The following is a 21,713-nucleotide window of genomic DNA, read 5'->3' as shown; positions in this document are numbered from 1 at the left end:
TCAACACACAAATATAACGTAATCTCAGAGCAATAATAAAGAAAAAAAATAAATATGTAATGGAAGAGAGATTACACATGGATTTTATTGTGGTTCAACACTAATTACTTCATTTTCTAAATATATTTTTGAGGTTCTATTATCACTCATGATCTACTTCACAAATGAGGCCACACCTTTTACAACCAGGTTTTTTTTTTAAATCAGATCTTTTTTAAAAGATTCAAGATTCAAACATTCATAAACACTATTTTTTTTAGGTTTAAGATTGAAACCTAACCGATCTTTTTCTCAAGCTTAAAATCAAAACCTAACCAATCTTTTTCAAGGGATAAAGATTGAAACCTACCCAACCTTTTTCATATTTTCGGGGTCAAAATCTAAGTTACCTTTTTCACGATCTCAAATTCCAAACATATATGGTCTTTTTAACATGATTAAGACTAAAATCTAAACACACAAATTCATACAAAAGCTCACAATTGAATACCCATGTGGTTATAATGCCATTTACACTTTAACAGGATTTTTTACTCATAAAGAATGAAAACAATACTCACTAACAAAAGTATAATACAATGTTTCAAATCTCAAGTCTTTTGTTTTAAATATTTTAGGTAAAGTGAAGGGTGAACTAAAATGAAAAAGAGAATAATTAAAAAGTAATCTCAAAGTAGTAATAAAATAATTATGTCAAGATAATAATAATTTTATCAAGTTGTAATGGTGGAAGGAAAGGTATATTTCGAAAAAAATGGCTAACTTAATCATTTAGAAAAAGAGAGAATATACCAAAATCTTGAATTATAGGAGGTCTATTATACTATATGGTTCAAGCCAAATGATGTAACAAATATGATGAGAACCAACAAGCATAACCAAAAGATTTATTAGAGGTGCCGATTTGGTCAATTATAAGGTCAAAAAGATTAAAGAAGCATTCAATGAGGTTATTCAAGATATTTGAGCTAAGGTAAGTTTTAAAACTTCAATAAAGGATGAACAAGCTTTAATTAATGTGATCCATGCAAAGAAATGAGACTATTATTGGGTTTGAAGCATTTGGCAACCTTTATAGCATAGGAAGAGGTAGCAATAGCTTGTGTTTCCTTTTGTTTTATGGATTTTATCTTTGACAAGGTTTTCTTATTATTCAAGGATATTAAAAATAGTTTTGGACTTATTTTCTATAATGCATAGTTTTATCCTAAGTATAATTCTCTTATCCAACCATTGGATTAGGCTAACATTTTCCAAAAGATTTAAAGACCTTTTTTCTTCTTTAAGGTTAAGATTTTTTAGCGATCGTACATCGGGAAGGCTTTGTAATAAAGCCTAGAAGCTATTTTGCAAGAATTATATTATTTTCCTAGTTGATTTAATATTATTTTGTCTATTTTATTTAAATTTTTTTTGTTATTTTCCCAACATTGTTTAGGATGTTTTACCTAGTATAAATAGGGTTAATTAGCTTATATTTAGGTTTTTTAAGGAAGATGTGGTTTTATTTAGAAATAATATTGTGTGCGCGCGAGGTTGCTCATACTCTTGGTTCTTGATCCAACTCTTCAGGACTTATCAAAGATTAACTGTCTTTGTGGTATTCTTGTTTATACTTCTAGTTTTTTATTATTTCTAATCATGTAGTTGGGGTCTTTCATCTAATAATTTTGATTTCTTGGTTTAAATAATCATTAGGTCAAGTTTCCTATCAATTTGATTTGAGTTTTCTTAGGTTATCCCTATTTTTTTTATGGGTTTAATGGTTTTTATCTTCGAGTTCACATTAGTTGGTATTAGAGCAAGAATCTAAAATAAAGTTTTATTTATCTATCTATCTTTAAATTTCTTCGCTGTTTCTCAATTATTGAATTGCGACAGCTAATATAAAAAAACACAGTTTATTGTCAAATTTACCTACTACCGAAGTAGTATATTAAAAAAAAGCTAAAATTATAAGTTTTTATTACTATCGTTAAATTGAAATTTACAATTTTTAATTTGGTACTTGAGAAAATTACAATATATATTCTTCTGAATTGGTTGTTTTATTATTTGGTGTTATTTGTTAAAATCATGATTTCAAGTTTCATATTAGTTTTTATTTCAACTTGGATCTAATTAGTATGTAATTGTTTGTTTACAATTGAATTCAGATTGTTTGAGTCTATATTAGTTTTCAAGTTATATAGAGTTAATTCTTGAAATTTTGTTGTCGTTTTCATTTTTGTATTCGTTTTTGGTTTTGTTATCATATATTTTTTTATTGTCATGTATCTTGAATTCTATTGGTTGGACGTTACGAAACTGAATTTTTTTATTTTTTTTATTTTAAAGAACTAAAGAGGAAAGCATGTGAGGTACATTAGGAAAAATAATACATCTTCAAACTTCTAGTAAAATTTTAGTTTAATTCAATGGTCATATAAAAAATAATATTTATTAGAGTAAGATTATTCATTAGAAAAAATAAGCCAAAAATCGCCTCTAATGCCAAAATTAATTAGTCCACCATTGTGAAATAATTAGGTCCATGTTATAGATGGATTGTGCCCCTTTTGCACATATGTTAAATTAACTAAGATATGATCTTTACTTGTTGATGTATCTTTCTTAAAATTCACCTTGATCCAAATATTCTGAATAAACTTATTAATGTAGACATCTTCCAAGATATGCTAAAATCAAATTTGAATGGTTTGAAACTTAACCCAACAAGAACCTGTCTTGGAGAACTAAATTTATATATAGTGATCACTCACATCTTATACCTATAATTGTAGATTCAATTTCTAATTGTAGTTTCTTCATATTAAAAGGAAGAAATGAAGAACAAATAGCATATTGAACTCAAATTATATGTCGGGTCAACAATTTCCTAAATAATTGATCATTTAAAATAAATTTATTTTTTATAGTTTGATTATTGATATTTAACTATGTATGAGAGTTATTATAAAAGTTAATATTTATATGGATTGACATTTATTTTTTATTATGGATTAACTATTAAATATTAATTGTAATTATAAAATATTATATTTTTATTAATGAAGAGTCACCGAGCCCATCCCAAGCTTGATAGGAAAAAAATTCTTCCACCTACGCCAAATCCAATTATTTCTTATGAATGCACCTAATTTGCATATGAATGACTTCCATGAGAGCTGATATAAGATAGACTCAGTCTTGATATATATATCGACATCCAAAATAAATATATAGTACAGATGACTAATAATAATCTTGGGAGAATTCATGGTTGAATTAGAAAATGTCATGGAAGAGGTTTTTCGGGCGTTTGGCAATGCGTTTGAAAAGCGTTTTTGAAAAAATTAAAATTTTTTTTTGTTTTAAATTAATATGTTTTTGATGTTTTCAAATCATTTTGATGTGCTGATCTCAAAAATGATTTTTAAAAAGTAAAAAAACATTATTGACATACTTTTCTGAGTGAAAAACACTTTGAAAAGTAATCATAACCACACTCAAACACGTAAGACTTTTATAAAATGATTCAAAAATCATTTGGGTAGGTGAATTTTGAGAGTTTTTCCTAATTAATTTTTTTTTAATTAGAAACTACCTCCCAGGTCTGGTTATTTTCCTTTCTTGTAGAACAAGAAATTAAATATTATGATTATTATTTAAGAAAAGATATCCTTGTAATTCTTTGGCTTACCCTGATACACAATTTAAACTTTCTCAAATTTTCAACAATTTATACTTGTGATTTTCTATGTAAGTTTATTTATAGCTGTATGTTTTATCTTTCTTTACATGATTTTAATTTGTATTGAATTTTTTTTACTATGCAATTCCACTCTTTTTCATAGTTTTGATAGCAAACCTACTTGATGTGAATTTATATAGTTTCTCACAGTATATCTCCATGGTTTATTACTAATGTGAATAAATTGATAACTTCTTTTGTGAAATTTTAAAGTTTCATTATGGTAACTTTCATGATAAGTAAATTATTACAGTTTCTTTTTATAGATCACTTTGATCTTATGCTCATGTAGACATTATTTGTTTTTGGATTAATGTAGAACAAAAATTTTATTTTCAAGTTGAACATAATTGTTTAATGATTTTAATATTTAATTTTTTTTATTAACATGAATGTCCAAGTCAGCTTGCGCGCACCTCAACTAATCATATAAATCTTGTAGTTAACGACCATATAAACCTCTAGTGATCTTGAACTGGTGACCTCTAGAAAGCAAATTTATGATTTAATCAATTGAGCTACACCCCTCGTGTTCATGTTATGCTCTATAGTGTAAATTCCAGGAAATGATTTAATTAAAGCTGTGCAAAAGACCATGTCATCAGATTTGAAGATAATCGAAACGCATTCAACTGTTTAGTATATGCCTCGCACGTGCATGTGTATTCTTTCATGTCCAGTCCAAAGTCTCGACACAGAAACAGATGCGGGAATGAAACAACATTATCTGACTCCTACTTCAGTATTCACAGAGCAAAGCGCCCAGCATTTGGATATATGTGGTTTGATGCTAGATCAAAGCCCCAAGTCTGATCTTTTATTTGATAATCTGATGAGAAAACACTTGCATCGTTTGCCATATTTAACAATCAGTGTAACCCAGTGATGGGTTTCAAACACAAAACTCTTTCCAACCATTTTGACATGCCCGAGGATGTATAAACAAAAAAAAAAAAAGCAAACCCCAGAGAGATCAAATACATAACAGTGTCCGTCGTGCACATTTAGTTCTAAGTAAAAGAGACGAAGCCAAGGATGAATTGCCTGACCGATTACACGGTCTTCTTCCATATTTTCACTGAACAACGGAAGTGTGGTGTTGGGTTCCTCTGCAAATAAGCCTACTGTTGATTTCCATGCCTCCACCAAGGTGAGTAGCAATACCTGAGAACCGGCGTTCTGGCTGCCTAAAAGTGACATTGCTGTAGGAGACACTGGTGATGTCAGAGCAGGTAGTATTTGAGGCACCAGATTGTCCGGTTCCAGACTGATAGCTTTCTAGTTCTGATGCATCATTCTTTACGTGTGAGTGGATGGTATCTGTGACATTACACTGACTAGGAGTGGGATCAGATTCCTGGAGCTTTTTTTTGCTGAGAAAGCGTCCACCAGATCCTCGAACCCTATTCAAGGCATGAATGTGCCGAGACTCGTGAAGGTATGGCTGCAATCCATTAAGAGCAGCATGGTAAGTCAATAAATAACAAATTAAGGAGCATTGTACATTTTTCTTGCATAGTAATCTGTGCTCGGGTTTACTTCCCAAGAAGGAACTAACTATCGTGCTCTAAATATTATAGAAAATAAAAGAGATACAAAAATAATTCAGATTGCTCATTAACAAAACGAAGCTAAAAATAAATGGTTGATGAATAGACATACCTTTCGATTTTTTACCAGTTTGTTTTGAGCCTCAAGCTTTGCCCGTGATTGTCTCCTTCTGATAATTCCACGGTACTGTTTAGCATTAACATAAATTGGTCCATCATCTGCAAGATCAACAGGGAGTGGGACTCGTCCAGCTGTCATCCCCACCATATGAGAACCCAGATGGGGCTGAATCTAATCAGGTTCCAATGATAATCAGATCAAGAGATGAGGAATAGTTACAACAAATTAGAAAGAACATGAATTCTAACTAAAAGAGAACATAAACAATATATAAACGAGACTTTAAAATCTTAGATTATCACTCAAAGGATTAAGATCCATCTTTCACCATCAGACAAATAACATAGGGAATTCAAAAGTGCCCTAACTAAGTAGATTGCAAAACACAACAAAAAGGGAAATTGCATATAAATAACAATCAGTAACATATAAACAAATCAAAGAGAATCAACACTACCACAGATAACAAGATCATAGCACAGGACAACTCTACCTAGAAATAGATTATATACACATGTACTCAATCATACTTACAAAAGCATGAAGTTCATATGGATTACACAGCCCACCAAAGTAAGGATCAGCATATGGAGCACGAACCTGATATGTGAAAAGAAGTTAATTTATAACTATAACCAAGATGACAAGCAGGGGCCCATGTAATTCCAGCTCAACCTACCATTGAATAGCTACAATCAGCTTGTGAGTGATTAGACACGCTATCTGGAGTACTCAACAAGAGAACTGGCTTCATTTTTCCCTTCACGCCCTTCCCACAACTTTCATCTTGATCAAGTACATGGAAAAACAACCAGTTCCATGTTAAAGATAGCTTAGCAATATACTCATATAAAATAAAATAATGGCATTGATTTGTAATATTTCCAGTAAAGAGCCACTTCAGCCTCATAAAACAGCAATATTTACATCACAATAAATGGTACCATTGATACATATTACAAAGTACCATATCCAGCAGAAGTACTGATACAGTTACACGCTCCACCTTAACTCCAGTATCAAATTATAAAAGACATTAAAAGGATCTATAAAAGGATCTCTGTTTACTATATGTGAAGAAGTGCCAAGGGACTATAATTCCAGTGGATGTCAAAAACAGGCGAGAATTATTTCAGACGAGATATCTTCAGGATAGAAACAATTAGTAAAAGAAAAGGGAAAATTCACCAAAATGAGAAAAAAAATAGATAAATTACCAGAGGGAAAAATACTACGAAACAGAAAACAGATGAAGAATTTGAAAATCTGAAACTAAACATCTTGCAAGATCAATAAGAACAGTTTAAAATGTATTACAAAAAAAAAAGGAATACATGGCACACAGTAGTTGAGAGAGCTCATTGATTAATTCTGTAGAATTCAGGTGTGAATGTACAAAAACCCAAACATAATGTGAGACTGAGAATAGAAAAAGTCACCAACCATAAGGGTGTTTAATGACTGATAAAATAAAATAAAAATATTAAAGACTATTGAACAGCACTAAATTGGTGTCAGGAAAAGGAAAGATAACAAAACAAATAGAAGGCAGCACATTAAATATAACACACAAAGCATTCAGATGGTTTGCTTTCAATTGAACTCTCACAACTTCTGATGAAATGCAACATGAAATCATCTGAATACAATTGGAGCATTTCTCAGTTATCAACTTAAAGAAAGGAACAAAATTATTTCATGTATTACATATAGTTTGGAGTTTTTACAAACTGATATTATGAAAAAATAAAAATGAAAAAAATCGAGTTTTGACTAGCTTCTTGTAAGCTCAGCCTAAATTGGAAACAGAGACTGGAAATTTTTTGGTAACACAATAGCTGTTAGTTTTAAACATCTCACGGGACACTTTATTCTACAAGAAGAAAAAAACACTTATTTTATGTTAGAAGGATTCCTAGACCACAAATTTCTATGGGACCATAATTAGCTTTTGAAAAGAAAATAAATATGTTTTAATATATTTCTTCTGCTATTGTTAACATTATGTACCTTCAGGATAAGACATAGCGTAATTGGTAGCCATGCCTACCCTCTAAAGTTGAGAAAAAAAGTTGAAAGCACCCTTCCCTAAGACTAGCTGAAAAATAAAGTCTGTAGTCTGCTAGTGTAATGCAAATATAAAGAAAATAATATGTTGAATACATTTGTGCAACCAAAGATAAGTACCAGATTCAGATGAAATACACTGATCTTGTGAATTGATCCCTCCCACAGAACTCATTTCATTGTGAGATTGACCAATTGATAGAGTTGAGGATGATTCCTGGTCCAGGAGATGAAATCCTAACTGCTTTGATTCATGATAAGGTTGGTTTGGAGAGTCTACTTTAAAGCTTGTGTTCTTGGATAAAGATGGCAAAAATTGCTGTTCATTTGAATTCCACCATGATGGGCAACTAACAGTGAAGTAAGGTTCATCAAAGTTTTTCTTCAGCAAGTTCTGAATTCGTAAAGCCATCAACTTTATCTATATGTATATATATCATGAATTTGAAGGAAATCCTTAAGCAAGCAATCACGGATTCTTTTTGGCTCGCCTTTGAGATTACTGTTTAACTGTCCAAAGAAAACACAAGATCCATTGAGCTAGGTCTGCTTCAGTTACATAAGAAAATGTGATGAAAAATCTAAAATCAACTAAAAAGGATAGGTAAATTGACATGAAATACACTCAAATAGACTAGTTTTGCACCATGAAACAACTAAATGAAACTATTTGGCACAAAGAGAGATACTCTCATACTGAAACAACTGGTCAGGTTAAATCACCACTGTAAGCAAAGCTGAAGTGACCAAGGGTTTGTATGGTTTAAATAAAAAACAGTGAATACTCAAGAAAGGATGGGAGACGCTGAGACTACAAGCATAGTACAAAATCAAAATGAAATAAGAAAAATTTTAAATAACATTTACATCAGAAACACCTGTATTTAACAGTTCTTGGTAATTTTTGGAAGTTAGAAATGCAAGTTTTTTAGAGCTTTATACACCACTTATGCAGCAACCAATGACTGCAGTCATTTCAGGCTTCAGCTACCACATAAGAATCCCATGGTTTACCCATGTTTCCAGGAAACTTGTTCTAGGCAGGGGTAACTAAAGTTATATCAACAACCCTATACCAGCATCAGAATTCAAAACCCAATTCGCCATCAGTATAACTAAAGAGCAATGGGTGTGCAAACATTGTGGTTGCTGCTGGCATGAGGTTGCTTGTGTGGTTAACAAGGACATCTTGGGGAAGAAATGGCCCTGACTAATTGTACAAAAATCAACAGCAGGAAAGCATTTTATGATAAAATGTATAAACAAACCATAGCTTCACACTAACTAGCTGGCATGCATATTCACTACCATAGCATGAGAGTCTTTACCACTACTCCAATTTAGTAAAGTACTTTTCCCTAAGAGAACAAGGTAAATAACTACAAATAACATTTGTTTTGCCTATTTAAAGAACACCAATAGCCATTGATATCAGAAACGAGTTTCCAATCAGTAGATGAGTCACGTTGCACCTAAGTAACAATGGAAGGAGGTGTAGTCTACGACTAACCACTATCCATGATTGGCCTACCTACAATTTTCCAAAAGTGGGTGAAGCATGCATCATTAAAGCTTGTTACATATTGAACAAGAGTGTGCATCATCCACCAAACCCACAAAACTATTGAAGATAAGAAGAGCATTAAACTAGGCACGCGGTGTAAAAGCATGGAAAAACCAGATATATGGCCAACTTAATGATACAGACCTCAATAACTACCAGTTTTGAATTGTGACTAAGAATCTAAAAAATGCACCATGAGATCTCCCTTTTTTATACTGACATATGACTGTAACAGGAAAAATAAACCTACAGGACCTCCTAGTTTTCAAACAAAAAGTTCTCAAACTTCAAAACTGATGGAAATAAGGAAGAATCTACCAAGGAAGCACTTAGATGATACAAGTGCAACAAGACAAACCTAAAAGCCTATGCCGGCAATCAACTGTGCTCTGCAAGTAAGGCTTGGCCAAAAACCTAACAGGAATGATTAATATGTGTGTGTGTGTGTGTGTGTACACACTCTCACACAAAGCAGTAAATCTAGCATTGAACATCCAATAAATCAAAGTCCAGCCACACAAGAAACCTGTTATTTAGGTTACGGTTTACTCCGCCTGTAACCTCTTAATTGCATTTGGTATAGCAAGATTTACTTGAATAAGATCATTAAAGGAAATCCTCAAGAACCCTGTTCCAATAATTCCAAAATGAAAGACATAAATTTAATGTAAAACCTATTGAGAACCAAAGAGTACAATAAACTAAAAAATGCAGTGACAAAAAAAGAGCAGTGAGACCAGAGAGTACCTACAGTAAAAACAGTATATTTAGAACTCCTTTCACAACATCAAGAAAACATGCACACATAAAATAGCAAATAAAACATTCCCGGCTACCTGGATTCTACACTCATAAATTTTTATCCAAACCATCAAACAGAGTACAAGCAAGAAGAAAAAATAAGGACATGACGAAATAAAATAAAGAGAGAAGAAGAGACCCTTGGGATCTGATAAGGAAGTCAATAAGTAGTAGTTGAAGAAGAAGCAAAGAATTTCAAGAGGAGGCTGTAGGGAAGAAGTTGGACATGTCTCCCTCTCTTGAAACTCTCCAGACCACCACACCCACACCGTCCTATCCTTTTCCTATTATCTTGTCTCTCTCTTTCCTTCTTTCTTTTCTTTTGTTGAGTTTTTTTTTTTTTTTTCTTACATGAGTCCCTATCCATGAAACCAGCATTAGATTGATATTTATTTAATAATTTTAATATGCTAATAATAAAAATTAAAAAAAATACTAAAAGAATCTGCGTTTCAAGAAAAAAAAAAACTCCTAAAAATAATAATGTACTATAATGTGAAATCCACGTTTAGTAGCAAAAGCCAGACTATTTGCAGTAGATGGGAATGTTGGTGTGATTAATTTTTAAAGTAATTTTTATTTTAAAATATATTAAAATAATTTTTTTATTTTTTTAAAAATATTTTTGATATTTAATATTAAAAAATAAAAAAATATTAATTTAAAATAAAAAAATAGTTTTTTTAAAAAAACTCTTGAAACATAAAAATATTATATATATATATATTTTAACGTTTTCTCTTTTCTTTCATCTGTCCCACATGTTATTACTTACCCACCCCAACAAACCCTTTGTCTTTTGGTTTTATTCATGGCCGCCGACACTGTCCATTCCATGCTCCACGCGCCTCTCCACTCGAGTGTGTTTTGTTTGTGCCTGTGCTTTGCGAGGGCACCCAAACATCATCACATCATGGATCCTCCAGCCAAGTATTGATTGCCACGTTCATAAGAATTTCTTTCGTCCACTTCGTTTTTCATTTTAATTGAGTAAAATTTTTTGATTTATAGATAGATATGACGAGTGGCTCGTGAGTCGTGATTATTATTAATTTATTATCTTTATTATTAATTTATTAATTTTGCAACCAATTTTTTTAAATATTACACTTTTTTTCTTTAATTTTCTTGGCATTATAAAATATATATTTATTTACAATATAGTTTTACACCGGTCTAAGGCCCGGATTCCGGGTTTTGACCGGGTTGTCAGGTCAACCCGTCAAATCACACTGGGTGTTTTCTTTCCCTGTTTTTTTTTAACCCGGCTCGATTCCAGCTCTGGATCGACCCACCAAACTGGACCGGATTTTAAAAGTATAATTTACAAGACCGGTATTATACTTGAAATGATAACTAAAAAGCCCTTGAAGTATAAAAATAACAAAAAACAATTTACCAAATTCATTTCCCCTAAATAACAAGTTTACACCCTAGCTGCCACTATCTCATTTTCCTCCTCAACGACAAGTACAACACATTTGTATATAGATCTCATCACTTTATAGAGCTTTTAGAAAATAAATTTTTATTATTGGAGTACACTACTACTAAATCACATAAAAGACCTCCATTAATTGCAACAATGGTGGTCATACGCCACTGCTTTATAGAGAGGGTCACCTGGTTGATCAGGTTGATCATCAACTCATCTTTCTTTCTTAACTGGAGGTGAGGCCAACGAAGGCCGACATGAGTATGTTTGGTTTGGAGGTGTGATTCAACGGTATAACACCTTTTAAATATAAATCACATCTTCAAAAACTAAAAAAACATGTTTTTTATAAGGGTCCCACAAAGAAAAATTAAAGCTACCTCCCATCTAAACACATAAATAAAAGGATATCTGTCCACTATAAGCTTAGAAAATCTTTTTTGTCTCTTCTCTTCATATAACTATCACAATTAATGGTGGGGTTATTAACGAGCTCATGGTTTTATTGATAAAGTGTACATTGTTTAGGTGGAATTTTAGTTGGTGATCATGCTAATGATTTAGAGAAGTCCATTTTATTTTTATTGTTTTTGTTCATGAATTTTTTTTTGTTTTGATCTACATTTTCGTCAACACACTCATTATGATCTCACATTTCAAGGCCTTGGTAAAACAATTTCAATGATTGCCTTTGTACAAATGCAAAAGTCTTTGGAGATAAAATAAAGGTTGTTGCTATTTAATTTTTTACTTATATTCTTGATATATTTGTATTATTTTCAACCTTTTTTAAGAATTTAAAATTAAAATAATATTGTTAACGCGCTTTTTAAGTCAACGTTGATATTGCCTTTTTTTTTAGAATAAAAATAAAAAAAAATCAAAATCAAAATATAATAAATGAGCAAAGGGACCAAAAGTGAAAAGGAAGAAAATGAGGGACCAAAGAAAATTTAGATTGCTTGAGGACTAAGAAATTAAGAGAAAGAAGACAAAAAAAAATTAGTTATAAATAGGTGGTTACACAAAAAAGAGGGAATTCTAGGAAGGCCAACAAAAAACTTAAAGAAAAAACTTAAAAAAAAAAAAAACAGATTCTCACCCCCACAAACAAGAAAACCATAGCCCCCATCTTTACATAAAATATTTGTCATCCATACAAAGAAAAAAATGAGAGAGAGAGAGAGAGAGAGAGAGAGAGAAACCTATCATCTTCAAGCCCTGATAAACCTAAACTTAGCCGCTGGGAAGACCAAAAAACTGATTGCTGCTCACTTTCATTTTTTTCACCCACATCACTAGTTTTTTCATCCTCAACACTAACGACACCAAACACCTCATAACCACAACAGCTCTGTTTCCATTATTGTCAAACCTAACGCCGCTACCAACCATTTTATCCTTCCTTCCAACCGAAACCACAACCACATTCCTCTACAAACTCGTGAGCCCTTAACAACACCAGCCATTACCCTACACCAGTAGCTCTTGATCGGTTGAAGCTTTCTTGGCAATAACCCACACTGGTAGCTCTTTCCTGTAACAGCCATTCCCCATCCCACACATGTAAACAACAAACCACCAATGGTGGAAGAGAAGCAATGGTGCCACCATCAGCCACGACAACACAATAGCTTCCCTTCGTTTCTCTTTTTTTTATGGCAGTGTCATCAGCCTCCCTTCACTCACAACAACCCTCATTTACAACAAATAGAGAGAAGTAGATATGAAAATAAAATAACAAAAGTTATAGTAGAGATAAAGAGAGGCAGATCTGAGAAATAAATAAATAAAATCGACTATTTATGGATTTTTCTTAGTTTTGCAGGTGGTGGTACCCCTCACTGCTGGTACAGACATGAAGAAGAAGATGAGATCTGCCCAATCCACCCATTTTTGGTCCTCGTAAGTGATGACGCATGAACCCATGCACCGATAATAAGGACAACACGTGAAACCCACGCGCCACCACTATTCTAGCTACCCAGAATCTTCTAGTATGTTTCCTGAGTTCCTAGCAATCTCTTTAACCTGTTTCCAACCTTTGGAAGGACCATGTTACAAATTTTAAAATTTTAATGTGTGTTTGAATTTATTTTTAAATTTTGATTTTTTTGTGACTTGTAAACATGTAATTGTGGGGTGTGTGAGTAAAAATATAGTAAAAAAAATGTGTATGCGTGTTTGCATTTTATTTTGTGTTAAATAAATGATAAAAAAGGAAAATCATAAAAATATAAAAGTTTTTTTAACCAGATATTTTAATTGCATACGACAAAAATGATTTCTGCTTGTTGTATATGACTCAATCCTTACAAAAATTGCATTTTTATTTATAAAAAAGAGAAAAAATGTTCTAGCATTGTTTTAGAAACCTTTTTGTATTTCTTTGTATTTTTATGGAATTTACAAAAAGTTTGTAAAATTTCTTAAGGATTTTATCAATATTTCAATAACCCTAAGTTGTTTCTTTCTCTGAAAATTAATGGTCAATATTCTGGTATAAATATTAAACCGACAAGTAAGCTGGTATTTAAATATTAGGAATTGACTAAAAAATTCTCAGATTTTTTTTAGATTTATCAATTTTAATTGGGAGTATTTTTCATCACAATATACGAGTTGCGGGAAACACTCTTGCTTTCTAAGATAGATGAACTCTGTTAGGGCATCTACATGGACTTTTCCCCTAAGAATTTATCTAGGCATACGAGCCCATAGTAAATTCAAAATGTCAAATTTATTCATAAGAGTAAATCTTTATTTCGAGTCATAGACAAACCATTGGTTACTAATTTATTAAAACCTTTAAACCATATATAAACCACACAATGCAGTTTACCTTAGCTAAGGTGCTTAGGGGTGCTAATATCTTCACTAGCCATAACCAGTCCCTTACCCTTGGAATTTCTGATAAGACCAGTACATCTAGGTCTCCTAGTGATCCTGAATCAAACAACTAGGTGGTGACTTCTCAATCCCAACATCTTATTACACCACATGCCCATGTGCAACAAAGGTCTAAACATCAACACAATCACAAAACCAAAGCATAAATTTGGATGATAATGATGATAATGGAACTCTTGTCTTGGATAAAAACAAGCAGATTCGAGAGTCAGCTAATATAAATCTACCCTATAAGTTGGTTCTTCTGCAAAGGCAAGGTGACAGTGAAGGAGAAACGAAGGGAAAAATATTTTTTAGACAATGAGATGAGTCTTTAAGGGAGAGAATGTGAGGTGAAAGAAAGAGAATGAGTGGTATAGTAATTATTAGCTTTAATATTTTAAAATGTATGAGGGTATTAGTGTTATTTTATTTATATTGAAAATCAGCTTTAACTCAGATGAAAGGTGTAATATTAAAAAAAAATGATTGCAAAATGAAAATAAATATTGTTATCCTATAATAACTGGGATGTGATCGGTTACAAAAAAAATACTATAGAAATGAAGATGTCCCACGGGTTATGTTTTTGGTTGAACTTCCTACTTGACCCCATACGAGGAGGTCATCAACCTGAAGACCCTCCTTTATTAAACTATGATGATTTACTAGAAATTTCTTCTACGATAAATCTTCTCCTTTCTTGAAAGACTGACCTGTTCACTACCTCTCTCCTTTTTAAGAGAGGCAGTTTATTAAAAGGTGATCCATATTTTTTTCTCTTTTGGAATTGTTATTATTCCTGTTCAAATAGTTCATGTTGTTCTTCTTCTAGAGCTATCTCTAAAGATTAAACAACTTTTACTGGCTCTCATACTATCTAATTAGAGAGGGCCTAGATATATTGTCCATACCAGGCCTTGATAAGATAAAAATACTTATTCTATATAGATAGTTATGATTTGAACAAGATTTAAATTTAATCCTATGAATATGTGTATGCTTATACGTATCAACCTAATCAAAACAATAGACGAGTTAAAACTTAATGTTAACTTGCAACAAAACTATCCACCATTACCTCGCTCCTATAATTTCTAGTATGAAAGAAGCATACATAGAATAGTTACAATTGCCACTTTCCACGAACCAGCATCACTGTATTAAGTAGATGCATTTTATGAAGATAATTTTATAAGAAGCTAATTAAATCGATCTTTTTTGTTTTCCATTAAACTAAAGTTTATATATATAAGTGCAATTTAAAGCTCATCTTAACATGAAAGCATGCCATTCAAGAAGAAAAAGGTTAACGTCTATATTTTCCTACCTATCGAGTCCTTGTCTAGGTGCCCTATAAACTAACCAAGATTTTAGGCTATATAAGAAACACTACTAATTACAAATGATTTCTTACCACCATATTTTTGTCAAAAAAACCAAATAAACCAAAATATTATCTATCATGCACCAGCAATCCTACTACATAATAAGTTGTTCCAAAGGTAAGTACTTAAAGCTCACCTGTTTTCCAAAGTTGAATAAGGGATCCACTTGTAATACCAAAAGGCGTATATCTAAGAATACTAGGGTTTAGTTCAAGACATGTAGGGAAATGTTCTTAATAAAGTAAGAAAAATTGACACCCAAGCTTGACTTCGATAGATAATTCATCCTTGTTTAGTTTCGAAAGTAAATGAAGAATACATAAACAAGCAGCGTAGCAATATTAGTAGCGGTTGAAGTTAGTTAGAAGAAACGACTGGTTGTAATAAAAACGCGAATGACAAGAAATGAAATATAGTTTTTGCAATGCATTCCCTCATTTTCTTTTTTCTTTTTTCTTTTTTTTCTAACTCTCTTTTCTTTAGCTATTGCATTGTTTTTATTAAGGAAAACCTTAACACTGGGTTCTTATTTTTGATATTTTGGATGAAGATGGTGTTCTAGAGGTCATGCTAGTGGAGTATGATTTCTTTGGCGATTGAGAGTTTCTAATCGAGGAAAAGCATGCTTGAGTTACAAAAGATACTTTTCTTGACACACACACACACAGGGAGTTTCACTCCTTGTATTTTATGAAAAAGTATTTTTCCTTCTCTTTTTCATATTAATTGAGTGTCCTTTTTTAAGTTAGATTTTTAATTCTATGATCCTCTCATTAGAAGAAGTATTGACATTCTATTATTTAATTTGTCAAATATTTTTATAGATAAAACTAACACTGATGAATATGATTATTTAGATATAGAAAGGTTGTTTCTCTTAAAAACTAGTTGTAGTACTCATACATGAAGCATTAGACTTCTCTTTATCACTTAAAGTAAAAAACCTTGATTAATAGCATAATTAAGATGTCATTTTTTATCCATCATTAATTACTAATATTAAGAAAGTATCAATAAAATAAAATAGACGAGTATTGAAAACTATTAATGCATGTAAAGAATATAAAGAGAAACACAAATGAAACATGTAAAGACATAAGATATTTGAAAGAAAGGAGAGAAGGTAGATAAGGTTCTCTCTCATATTCGTAACTGCTTGGTTTCTTTATGCATTTGATTATCTTCATTTCTTAGGTGTATGAAAGCAAGATATACTTACTCAGTTGTGTTAAAAAACATGCTAAGAAATGAAAGAAAGTTTAAACGTCAAATTGGTTCATATGTGATTTTGTCTCTGTTTTTTTTTCTTTTCTAAATATAGTAGAAAGAATAAAAAATGAATTGTAAAGAAAGATATTCAATTATACATTAATGACAATAAAATGGTAATGAAGCTAGGTCCTATTTCACTAATTGATTCATGAGTGCAACTAATGATACAAGTCTAAGATTATTAACAAGAAGTAGTAATCAACAGTAAAATATCCATTTTGCTCTTCAAAAAAACAAACTAGAGATTGGAGATAATTCAGTAATTTCACAAGGATCCATTGATCATTGCTAAATTTAAAAGAGACAATTAAGCATTTTCACTTTTATGATGCACAATAAAATGATTATTCTACCCTTAAATTCACAAAAATAATAATTAAAGCTTGCCTACAAGGGTATTTTAGTATTTTTATTTTTATTTTTTAAGCACAATGAAATGATTTAAATATCCTTAAAAGTAGATAAACTTACATTAAAGGGCTTTTTTGTATTTTCACTCGGGTTTTTCTTGTTACTATTATAATAGAGAGACTATATCACGTACGTGGTAGCCGCTTTGTTTGGGCGGTGCATGCGATATCACCAGATGACCAAACAACAATTTTAAGAGTGGAGTTTGAATCGTCTCGGTGGCCCCTCCATTTTTAAGTTGTGTGTGTGCTAAACAAAATTTAGTTTGACACCAACAATTTTTTTTCCTTCTACTTTTCTCTTTCCTCTTCGATTACATGTCTAACTCTGTAAATTCTCAAAACAACCCTTCAATTTGTTTTTTTTTTCAGATTTGGTATGTCGCACGTCTCCCACGCGGCGTCGTTTTGGCGATTTTCTTTTCTTAGATTTGATTCGTTGGGAGTCGCCACCTAGTATTTAATTTAGGGTTACTAAGAAACCTGGATGTATTGGTCTTTATCAGAGATTCATAGGTAATAAACTGGTTGTGGTTAGGGAAGGTATTAGCACTCTTAACGCACCCTACCTAAGGTAAGCTGCTTCGCGATTTGATGTAATTTAAAAGGTTTTGAAAGTTGTCTTGCCAATGATTTCTTAAGAAGAGAAGAAAAGTTCTCCTCGGTAAGGAGATCTTTATCTTATCGGATAAAAGAACCTAATTGCTCTAGCATCAATAAAAAAAAAACAAACTTTTCTATTTAATATCAAGAATACATCTTACGTATAAAATTATAATCCGGATACCAAAAGAAAAAATATTTTTTGATATTTTTTGAAATATGAACCAAATTCAATGCAAATTAAAACATTTAATTTTTTTTCTTTTTTTCTTTTTAGTTTTAACATAAACAACACACACACACACACACACACACACACACACATATATATATATATATATAAAATAACAAAACACCCACTCCAACACATTCCTTTTACTATGTTTCAGGACACCCATTACATGATTACAAATCAATCAAAAATTCAAAATAAACCAAACAACACATTAAACAATTTTAAATTTACAAAATGAACCCCAAAAAATTCAGGAACAGTGCCAGGAAGCCCTCTAAAATTGCAGAAACAGTAGCGGCGCGTTGCTCCACGCGCCGCCGCCGATGAAGGCAACAAAACTGTGGATCGGGAACGTCTTCTTCTTCTTTGTCTTCTTACACCGTCTGTGAAGGTCACCGCCACCTGCAACAAGGAGAAAAATGCACAAATAGTCAATTTTAGGTTTTTATTTCTTTGTTTTTCAGATATATCTCTCTCCTTTCAGATCGTTTCACCGCATATCCTTCTTTGGTTTTCGTTTTCTTCTCCTTCTCTTCGGGTGGTAGGCGGCTCCCAGGCTGAACGGCTGAGAGGGGGGTGTTGTTGTTGGGCTGGCTTCGGGCTGTTGTTTTGGCCGTTTGATGTTGAGAAGATCGAAGAAAAAAATGTTGCCAAGGAGGGAGCTTCTGTGTTGTTGGGTCTGTGGGCGCTGGAGGAACGACTGGAGAAGGGGAGCTTGTCCGATATGAGAGATGAAGGTGCAGCGGCGGCTGACTTCTATGGGTGAAGAAGAAGAGCAAGCCGGCTGGGAAAGGAGAGGATAGAGGGAGTGTTGGCTGTTGTGGAGGGAAATGGGGTTGTTGTGCTGTAGGTTGAAGATAAAAGGAAATAGGGGGAAGATCGGATGTGGGTTGAAAGAAAAATGAGGGCTGGTGTTGCCTGGTCTGTGGAGGGAAGGCAGACAGATCGGGGTTGGGGGGTAGTGTGTTGATGCTAAGAGAGGGATGTTGTGGCCGGGTGAAGGGGGGAATGAAATGGAGAGCGGCATGTGGGACTGCTTTCCTTTGGCTGGTTTTGGGAGAGAAACCAAAGGAAGGGGGCAGCGGCCAGCACTGTGAAGGTTTAGGTTTAGGATTTTTTTATTATTATTATTTTCAAAATTGCCCTCCTTTTTGTGTGTGTGTTAAAGGCTATGATTTATAGGCAAAATTGTTGCTAGATCTCACACTTGGTCCCTCAACTTTTTTTTTTGTAAATTTTAATTTTTCTTATTTTTTGAAAACGAGCAATATCAACATCGACTCAATGAGGAAAATCAAAGATTTTAAAAATGACGCGTTAAAAGTCGAACGCGTTCCAAAGATCTTTGAAAATTTAAATTTTTTTTAGACGATACTAAAAATGCTAAAAACGTATTTTTTGAAATTTTGTTGTTTTTCGCTAATTTTTTTATTTTTCTGAAAATTTATCAAAACATGGGTCAAAAGTTGGGTAACAATAGATGCCCTCTCTTTACAATGCTTACGAAGCAAAACTCCTCAATGTTTTGCATAGTAAGCTTTGTAAAGAAAACTTATCTTCTTATCTTCCTAACTTGCTCAATATCCACTCATCTAAAGACCTTACTCCTTTTCTTTTCTTTCTTTTTTGTTTCTTTCTCTGTTCCTTCTCTCTGTTTTTTTTCTTTTTATTTTCCGTTAACCTAAGATCTCATCTAGCGACCTCCTTTAACCAAAACCAAAGAATGTGTGTAGCTCGGTCAACCTAAAATCCCATCTGGCGATTCCTTTTAACCAAATCTACATGTGATCCCTTCTGGCGACCTCCTTTAACCAAAACCAAATAATGTGTGTAGCTCGGTCAACTTGAAATTCCATCTGGCGATTCCCTTTAACCAAAGCTACATGAGATCCCTTCTAGCAACCTCCTTTAACCAAAACCAAAGAATGTGTAGCTCGGTCAACCTGAGATCCCATCTGGCGACCTCCTTTAACTAGAACAAAAAAATGTGCAGCTCGGTCAACTTGAAATTCCATGTGGCGATTCCCTTTAACCAAAGCCACCTAAGATCCCATCTAGCGACCTCCTTTAACTAGAACCAAAGAATAGGCAGATCGGTCAACCTGAAATCCCATATGACGATTCCCTTTAACCAAAGCTACTTGAGATCCCATCTGGCAACCTCTTTTAACCAAAACCAAATAATGTGTGTAGCTCGGTCAACCTGAAATCCCATCTGGCGATTTTTTGAACAATATTGCCCCCGATGTGATTTGAATGTGCTCGTTCATTGATTATCTTTCTTTAAACCACATTATCCTCCGTTCACCGATTCTTCATTTAATCATCTTTCTTTGTCCCCCAGCTGATCTGAATACTGCTTGTTTTTCCTTTTCAGGGTCCACTGTATTGCCCCTAGGTGGCTCAACTTTTCAAGGAGTGTTGAGAAGAGTTAATGTTATTTCTATCAAGGATTTCGCAAACTCGATCAATGTTCTTGTTTTTTTTTTTTGACAATCCTTCTTGTTTTTGAATCAAATCTCATATTTTAAAGATCATGTCTATTAAGTCTAATTGTTGAAATGAAATCAGAGAGATGTCAGTTTTGGAAAAGATCTTTTGAAAATCAAGCTTTCTAGTCAAAGACCCAATACACGTCATTCAAAATATGTAATCCTTTGATTGTCTTGCATTTTGAAAATAGAAATTGACCCGTTGCAAGATTAAAATGGCTTTTTTTTCTTCATGGTTTTTTGTATCCACTTTAAACTTTGATTTTGGGTATATCTTTTGTTGGTCTGTGATGAGGTGACCTTCTGTGGATTTCAAGAAACAAGATGTTCAAGTTAAAACTTAAGGCTTTATCAAAAAAGATTGTTTCTTTTTTGTAGTACCAATTTTATCAGCATGTATAATAATCAATAGCTTAATTCATGAAGTCACAACCCTTATAAAAAAGCTCTTCCAGTTTTGAGACGTCATTTATCGGTTCAGATTGCTTACTTGATCGAAAAGGGCTTTTAAAGCACGTAATGCAGGCAATGGTTAATGGCTATGAAAGAAAAGGAAATTCACATGCTCAAAAACGTGTTTGAGGGTTTCAAAGACTTAGGATCAACATCAACTATTCATCAATTCTCTTTCTCTTGTTGTCTTTGAAGAGAAAGTGACATATAACCTTGTTAACCTCAAAGATCAGAATTCTTTTAACATAGGTCATAAAGCGAATCCAACTTCTTCCTTGATGAATAACCAATCTAATCATTAGAGGCTTTATAATTGATACCAAAAGACAATGTTTGTAACTCGGTATTTTTTTTTTCTGCTATTGACTTTTGGCATATGCTGTGTCTTTTCTTAATTGAAACCTCCTTTGCTCTTTCTAGACTTGATAGGTGTTCTCCTTCCTTAATCTTTGATTTGCCTTTAAGTATTGGCAATTTCCACTCTCTTTTTTTATATAACCTTCCTCAAAGTTTTCTCACATACCCCAGTCTATGGTTTCTTTCTTTGAGCCCCCTCTTAATTGTTGGACTTTTGTTCTAAGCCTTTCTTTTATCCATTGATTCTATTAGTGTCTTCAAAATATCTCTTATTTACCCCCAGTGTAGGGTGTGATCCTAGTCAGGGTTTCTTTTGAAAAGAAATATTCTATTAGGCTCAAAT

At 32.7% G+C, this 21,713-nt stretch overlaps 1 protein-coding gene across 1 annotated transcript; it reads right to left on the bottom strand.

Annotated features, from left to right (window-relative positions):
• Positions 1-4,524: 4,524 nt before the first annotated feature.
• LOC7490523 (nuclear transcription factor Y subunit A-3) lies at positions 4,525-10,152 on the bottom strand. The gene is made up of 6 exons (XM_002324680.4): positions 9,976-10,152; positions 7,592-7,981; positions 6,084-6,190; positions 5,939-6,004; positions 5,396-5,575; positions 4,525-5,177 (listed from the first exon to the last, which is right to left on the bottom strand). Exons 2-6 carry the CDS (start codon positions 7,881-7,883, stop codon positions 4,809-4,811), a joined length of 1,014 nt encoding a protein of 337 aa, XP_002324716.4. The 5' UTR covers positions 7,884-7,981; positions 9,976-10,152; the 3' UTR covers positions 4,525-4,808.
• Positions 10,153-21,713: the final 11,561 nt, after the last annotated feature.

This window comes from Populus trichocarpa, chromosome 18 (genome assembly GCF_000002775.5).
Source record: "Populus trichocarpa isolate Nisqually-1 chromosome 18, P.trichocarpa_v4.1, whole genome shotgun sequence".
Classification (NCBI taxonomy): Eukaryota; Viridiplantae; Streptophyta; class Magnoliopsida; order Malpighiales; family Salicaceae; genus Populus; species Populus trichocarpa.
The sequence above is the reverse complement of the archived record's forward strand: the minus strand, read 5'-3'. Positions and strand labels throughout refer to the sequence as shown.